At 55.6% G+C, this 7,577-nt stretch overlaps 1 protein-coding gene across 1 annotated transcript; it reads left to right on the top strand.

Moving 5' to 3' along the window:
• The first annotated feature begins 1,655 nt into the window (after positions 1-1,655).
• CA11 (carbonic anhydrase XI) lies at positions 1,656-7,218 on the top strand. The gene is made up of 9 exons (XM_008569286.1): positions 1,656-2,269; positions 2,358-2,432; positions 3,174-3,316; positions 4,953-5,138; positions 5,347-5,442; positions 5,572-5,644; positions 5,736-5,890; positions 6,133-6,298; positions 7,090-7,218. The coding sequence occupies exons 1-9, from the start codon at positions 2,203-2,205 to the stop codon at positions 7,113-7,115; spliced, it is 987 nt and encodes a 328-aa protein (XP_008567508.1). The 5' UTR covers positions 1,656-2,202; the 3' UTR covers positions 7,116-7,218.
• The last annotated feature ends 359 nt before the right edge of the window (positions 7,219-7,577 follow it).

Here is a 7,577-nt window from a genome sequence, read left to right as displayed (position 1 = left end):
CTCTCTCTCCTCTCGTGTGTGTGTCTCCAGGTCTCTGTCTCTCGTCCTGCGTGTGCGTTTCTGTTCCTCTCTCTCTCTCTCCTCCCGTGTGTGTGTCTCTCTAGGTCTCTGTCTCTGGTCCTGCGTGTGCGTTTCTGTTCCTCTCTCTCTCTCTCTCCTCCCGTGTGTGTGTCTCCAGGTCTCTGTCTCTCGTCCTGCGTGTGCGTTTCTGTTCCTCTTTCTCTCTCTCCTCCTGTGTGTGTGTCTCCAGGTCTCTGTCTCTCGTCCTGCGTGTGCGTTTCTGTTCCTCTCTCTCTCTCTCCTCCCGTGTGTGTCTCTCCAGGTCTCTGTCTCTAGTCCTGCGTGTGTGTTTCTGTTCCTCTCTCTCTATCTCTCTCTCTTCTCCCGTGTGTGTCTCTCCAGGTCTCTGTCTCTGGTCCTGCGTGTGCGTTTCTGTTCCTCTCTCTCTCTCCTCCCGTGTGTGTGTCTCCAGGTCTCTGTCTCTAGTCCTGCGTGTGCGTTTCTGTTCCTTTCTCTCTCTCTCTCCTCCCGTGTGTGTGTGTCTCCAGGTCTCTATCTCTAGTCCTGCGTGTGCGTTTCTGTTCCTCTCTCTCTCTCCTCCCGTGTGTGTGTCTCCAGGTCTCTGTCTCTGGTCCTGCGTGTGCGTTTCTGTTCCTTTCTCTCTCTCTCTCCTCCCGTGTGTGTCTCTCCAGGTCTCTGTCTCTGGTCCTGCCTGTGCGTTTCTTTTCCTCTCTCTCTCTCTCTCCTCCCGTGTGTGTGTCTCCAGGTCTCTGTCTCTGGTCCTGCGTGTGCGTTTCTGTTCCTCTGTCTCTCTCTCTCTCTCCCCTCCTGTCCGTGTGTCTCTCCGCCTGTGCTGTCTTTCTCTCTGTTTCCGTCTCCCCACCCCGCCCGCCTCCTGCCTGTCGAGTCTCTCTTTGTCTCTGAGTCTCTCTCTCTTTGCTTGTCTCCAAGCGCGTATCTCTATCTGTGTCTCGCTGGGTCTCTGTATGTCTCTCATTGTCCGCCAACCCCCCCCCCCCCCCCCCATTTCGCCTCGCTAACCTGCTGTCGCCCTCCGCCATGTCGCTGTCCTCGGCCTCCGCAGGTCTCCGTCCTCGCCTCCCGCTCTTTCGCCCCTCCCGCGTCCTGCCCGCCTCCTGCCCGCCTCTTTCTCTCCGTCCCCGCGTCTCTGCCTCCCTCTGCCGGTCAGCGGCCTCACCGCACCCTAGTCTCCCAGGGGATCCCCGGGCCCGTTAAGGCAGCCCCTGGCGGAGGACGGAGTGGAGCCCCGAGAGGGGGCTGCAGGCGCTGGGGCGGCTGCCACCGGCGTCCCTGCGAGCCAGGGGACCCCGCACCCTCCGAGGCCGGCGGCCCTGAGCACGGGGACTTCCGAAGTCTCTTCCAGCGCCACCTTAAGCGTCCCCCACCCCACGCCTTTCTGCGGAGGATGGGAACCGACAGCTATGGGCCCCAGGTGTCCGGGCCACCGCCGATCCCCGTGGCCCCAGGGCGGCTGGGAGCTGGGGACCAGCCCCCACCCATCCCCACCGTCCTACCCCTTGGGCACCCTTCACCACCAGCCCGAGTTCGCTGCTGCGAGATCACTCCCCACCCCCAACAACAACAAAAAAATTAAATAACAGCGAGAAAGAAGAGAGGGTGGGGCAGGAGGGAGGAAGGAACGGGAGAGAAGGGAGAGAAGAGGCAGGAGAGGAGGTGGAGAGAGCTCGAAGCTGGAGACCGGCAGAGAGGGGGCGCGGAGGAGGCGACGGAGGAGGGAAGGCAGAAGCCGGAGGCAGGAAGGAGCAGAGAAGGGCGAGGAGGAGGAGGGGGAGAAGCCGGATGGAGACCCGGAGTTAGGGGGCCTGGGAGAGCTTAATGAAAAGAAGACGAAGAGGGGGTGTGGATTAGAGCCGAGAGGTAGCCCTGGGAGAAGCAGAAGGCCGAGAGAGGAGTAGGAAGATCAAGAGGCAGTGGGTAGAGGGGGACTGGGGGTTCGGGGAAAGGAGGAGAGGAAGGAGGAAAGGCACAGAGAGAAGGGGAGGAGAGAGGAGTGGATTTGGGGGGCTCAGTCCCCAGCTGCCTTGGCATTTGGGAAACTGGGTCTCCCTGTGGGGAGGAGAGAAAGGCTGGAAGTACTGGAGGGACAGTCCCAGAAAAAGGGAGAGAGGAGCTGAAGGGGAGCAGGGCACTGGGAAGGGGCTGCTTGGAGGCCTCCCGGGGATGGGAGGTGCGGTTCGTCTGAGTGCCCCTCGAGCGCTGGTACTCTGGGCCGCACTGGGGGCGGCAGGTAAGACCTGGGGGTCCGGGCAGGAGACCCTGAGGGAGGGGTGGGGGTGGAGTGCCAAGGAAAGGGATTCAGGATCTTCTCTTCCCAGCTCACATCGGACCAGCACCTGACCCCGAAGATTGGTGGAGCTACAAGGATAATCTCCAGGGAAACTTCGTGCCAGGTGCAGCCACGGCGGGGACCCAGCAGTCGGGGCTCCCGGGATCGCCTCCTTCTTCAGACTCAGGAGTCTGGATTCCCATTTCCCTCCTCCCCTCAGGACCAGAAGTCCCAGTCCCCTCCTCCCTCCCTCAGAAGTCAGCCCAGCCTCTGAACCCCAGCGGTTCACTATGGGACATTATACATGCGCATTTCAAGTAGCGAGTGGGAGTGAGTAGGAAGAAAGGCAGTGTGGGGGTGGCAAGTATGTACATGTTTGCAGAGGGAGGCAGGTCCTGGCTCTTTCTGGGAACCAGAGACTCGGTGGCCCCATCTTCCGCCTTGTCCAGCCCTCTCTTGCAATTCCTCTCCCCAATGCATTCATTATCTAGCAGTGGGACAAGGGAGACTGAAAGAACTACAACTCCCCTGGGGCTCTGGGACAGACAGGCCGCAGATGGGCAAGCTGACAGCCCTCAGGCCTGCTGGGAGTTGTAGTTTTTTCCACAATGACAATTTAAGATGGATTGGATCAAGGAGAGGCTTGGAGGTGTTGGGGGGTCTTAGGAAACTATTCCAAAATCTTGTAGGACACAGGATTCTGGATCCCAGTCTCTTCTTCCCTCAGTCCCAGGAGTTCCAGGCCCCCAGCTCCTCCTTCCCCGAGATCCGGTAGTGCAGACCACAGCCCACTCAGCAGATCCCAGCATTGGGATCCAGTCCCTATTTCTGACTACTTTTCCTCCTGCCCTGCCCCTGCCCCCAGGGCCCCCCTTCTGGGGCCTGGTGAATGCAGCCTGGAGTCTGTGTGCAGTGGGGAAGCGGCAGAGCCCTGTGGATGTGGAACTGAAGAGGGTCCTTTATGACCCCTTTCTGCCCCCGCTGAGACTCAGCACTGGGGGAGAGAAGGTAAGAGGCCCGAAGGGAGGAATTAGTGAATCCACTGGAGTGGTACAGAGTCGGGCTGGAGAATGAAGTGCTGAGGTGGGAGGTCAGCCTTGGGAAAGGAGGGGATACCCATTGGGTGGAGAGAAGGCTCTTTACACTCTAAAGTAGATCACCGGTTCTTGCCTTCCTAAACATGGTTCCCTAGTCTTTCCATCTCTGTAGAAGCAATGAAAAACGGAATGTTTCCTGTGTCAGGCAGCTTTAAAAGCCTGATCAACTCTCTAAAAATTCTCACAAGAATGCTATGGAATAGGTGCTATTATTATCCTTATTTTATGGATGCAGAAATTGAAGCACAGAGAGGTTAAGTTACTTGCCTGGGGTGACACTGCTAGAGTATCAGCACTGGGGTTCAAACTAGACAGTGTGGTACCAGCGTCCATGCTGGTACCCACTGCAATAACATTTATTTTTGTTTGTTTTGGGTTTTTTTGGTGGCTGGCTGGTACGGGGACATGAACCCATTATCTTGGTGTTAAAAGGCTCAATGCCATTTCTTATAAGAGCCAGCACCACCCTTCACTCAGCTGTCCCAGGCAAAAGCCTCAGAGCCATTCACCATCCCATCCTCTCCCTCACTCCCATTACCAGTCCATGTTCTTTCTACCCTCACTGCTATGTCATTCAAATTGTCACTTCCTGCCCCTTCCACTGCCCCCCTTCTCAAATCCTGTCACTTCTTTCCCCTTCCACTACCCCCACATCATTGCCCACCTGGACTGGTGCCTTAGCCTCCTCATTGATCTGCTGCTCTGCTTCCTGCAATCCATTCCCCACCCCACAGCTAGAGAGATGTTTAAAACACAAACCAGATCATCCCACTCTTCTGCTGAAAATCTTTCTATTAGGATAAGTAATAATGGCAAACACTTGTGTAGCACTTACTATATATTTGGTACTCTGCCAAATGTGTTATATATATTCAGTTTATTTAAATAAAAAACAAAACTCCTCATCATTGCCCACAAGGTCCTGTACCATCTGGCCCCCATTACCACTCTCTCCTTTGTTCACTAGACACTGGTTCCACTGGGATCTTTGCTGTCACTAAAATAGGCCACCTGAGGGCCTTTGCACTTGCTGTTCTCTCTTCCTAAAATGCCCTTCTCCCACTCTTTTGCCTTTGTTTATTCTGCAGGTCTCCATTCAAATATCACCTCCTCAGGGAAGCCTTTCTTGACCTCTCAACCCCACCCCCAATTTAAGCTGGGTTCCCTATTACACTTTCTCAGAGCTCCCAATTTCTCCTGGCATGAGCATGTATTAATTAAGCAGTTACTTATATGATTCACTATTTACTGTCTGTCTCTTCCTCATTATAACATAAGCTCCATGTGGCCCAGGATTGTTGTCTATTTGTTCATCACTCTATTCTTGACATCCATGGCAAATAGTAGCAGCTCAATAAATATGTTAATTAAATAAAATTCCTCAATATTGAACGAATACCATGAGCCAGGATAGAGTTTGGAAAGTGGTTGGTGCTCAGATTATGTTGAATGATTAAATGATCTTTGGACTCAGAAAATGTAGGAGTGGCAAATGGGAGGGAAAAGATCTCTCTGTGACCCTTTGATAGCTTATGCCTCTTCCACAGCTCCGGGGAACTCTGTACAACACCGGCCGCCATGTCTCCTTCCTGCCTGCACCCCGGCCCGTGGTCAATGTGTCTGGGGGTCCTCTCCTTTATAGCCACCGACTCAGTGAACTGCGCCTGCTGTTTGGAGCACGCGACGGAGCTGGCTCTGAACACCAGATCAACCACCAGGGCTTCTCTGCTGAGGTGGTGGCCACTGACCTCTTACCCACCAAGCTCTGCTCTGAGTCAACCCAATTCCTCCCACCTCACCCCCTTAATGCCTCATCCATCCTCTTCCACAGAACCGGCATCCCACCCTAAGCATTAATCCTCAGTTTGACCCCAGAGCTGGAACCACTCACTCCTCCCCTTCTGCTGGGAAACCCCACTTTCTGTGCTCCTCCCTCCTCAGGTGCAGCTCATTCACTTCAACCAGGAACTCTATGGGAATCTCAGCGCTGCCTCCCGGGGCCCCAATGGCCTGGCCATTCTCAGCCTCTTTGTCAATGTGAGCAGGGGGAGGGAGGAGCTGAAGGAAGAGGGAGGCTGGAAGACCAGACTCCTGGGTCTCAGGGAGGAGGGGACCTGAGAGTTGGACTTCTGGGCTCCTGCCTCCTCACCTCATACTCCCACACAGGTGGCCGGTAGCTCAAACCCATTCCTCAGTCGCCTCCTTAATCGTGACACCATCACTCGTATCTCCTACAAGAGTAAGTCCCAGGTGTGCTGGGGTTTGGGGGGCACACATAAGGGGGGTTCAAGAGGAGCACCCCTCTTTACTCTGGTCTGATATTACCACAGATGATGCCTACTTTCTTCAAGACCTGAGCCTGGAGCTCCTATTCCCCGAATCCTTTGGCTTCATTACCTATCAGGGCTCTCTCAGCACCCCGCCCTGCTCGGAGACTGTCACCTGGATCCTTATTGACCGGGCCCTCAATATCACCTCCCTCCAGGTGACCTTCTATCCACACGCTGCCCCCTGCCCCAGGCCTGAGTACTCCATTCACTATTCCCTTGTCTCACCTACCCTCCCTCTCCTGATTGACTGGGGGAACTCAAGGAGGTAAGAGGGTCAGACAACCCTTGGGGGTGGGGTGGGCTAAGCAAGGCCCCGACCCAGGGGAGGGACTTCCTTCGTGACGTCACCACGACCATTCACTATTCACTCCCAGTTTCCCACCTTCTTCCACGGCAGATGCACTCCCTGAGACTGCTGAGCCAGAATCCTCCGTCCCAGATCTTCCAGAGCCTCAGCGGTAACGGCCGGCCTCTGCAGCCCTTGGCCCACAGGGCCTTGAGGGGCAACAGGGACCCCCGGCACCCCGAGAGGCGCTGCCGAGGCCCCAACTATCGCCTGCATGGTATGGTCCAGTCTGCACTCCCTCCATGTCTTGGTCTAAGCCGCTTGTGCGTCTCCCCGTGGTGTCTCAGTATGATGCAGTCCCACCCCCCTTGCTGCTTCTGTGTGGTCTAGCCTCCTGAGTTCTCACTCCCTGTTTCTCCTCCCTACGTGTCAACGTGGTACAGTCCACCTCCCCGCTGTAGACTATTGCTGGTCCATGATCTGTCTTTCCTCTTCAAGTTGCTTTGAGACTTTGTATATAACTCGACCCTCTCCCTCCTTACCACCCTCCCCCCCGATTCTTTGTGGTACATGCTTCCTATTACGTGACTTTCCAAATGGTACAGTCCAGATCCCCTCCCTGTTTCCATGTGGTACGACCCTATGCTGTTACGCAGCCTGACAGCTCCCACCCCCCTTACTGAGAATCAACAAGGTACAATCCCTTTCCTTCCCGTACTGCCTCCCAGTGATTCAACCCAGTCATCTGATGGCTACCTCTCTAGCTTCTCAACATGGTACACTTCAGACCCCACCCATCCCCCTCCATGAATACCTTACGTAGTTCAGATTCGTGCTAAATCTGGGCTTCTCTATTCCACCCTCCCGCTGCTTCCCTATGGTTCCGCCCAGTACTGGTCCGGATCTGACCATTTCCCCCAGATTCTCAACCTGGTACATTCCGGTTCCCCCTTCGCAGCCTTCCTGTGGTAGAGCCCTGCGCGGCCCAGCTCACGTCCCCTGTACATCCCCAGCCCCAGCACGGTTTACCCTAAACTAACGCCCCCTACCGGTGTCCTCTGTTTACAGTGGATGGTGCCCCCCATGGTCGCTGAGACTCCCCTTCGAGGATGGCGCCTGCCGGTCTCAAGCCTCCCCTCGAGGGGAAGGGAATCACCCACAAAACAAAGCTATTAAAGGGAAAGAATACTTCCTGTTTCTCAGTGTTCTGATTCTAGGCGCGGTGGGGAAATATTTCGGTATTAAAGAACAGCAGCCTTCTTCCAGAAACTAATCTCCCTCTTCCTAAATCTCAGCTACTCGGTCTTTTGGCTTCTTGCTTCCCAAAACAATCATTTGGACGTGGGGCTCCTTTAAACAGCGCCTCTCTTCCCCACCCCGCCCCAAATCAGGCAGCACGCGCAGAGCCATGTGCTTCCCCCTCCCTCTCGCCTCATTGGCCCGAACTGGGTCACGGTCCTGCCCCCAGCGCCGCCTCCCATTGGGCAAATGTAGGTCAGTGTCCCGCCTCCCTCCGAAAGGCAAGGCAACTTCACGCGCTGAGTCCCTCACGCGCC

This window comes from Galeopterus variegatus, unplaced genomic scaffold, assembly GCF_000696425.1.
Source record: "Galeopterus variegatus unplaced genomic scaffold, G_variegatus-3.0.2 Scaffold486, whole genome shotgun sequence".
NCBI classification, from domain to species: Eukaryota; Metazoa; Chordata; class Mammalia; order Dermoptera; family Cynocephalidae; genus Galeopterus; species Galeopterus variegatus.
This window is presented reverse-complemented; position numbering and strand designations above follow the sequence as displayed.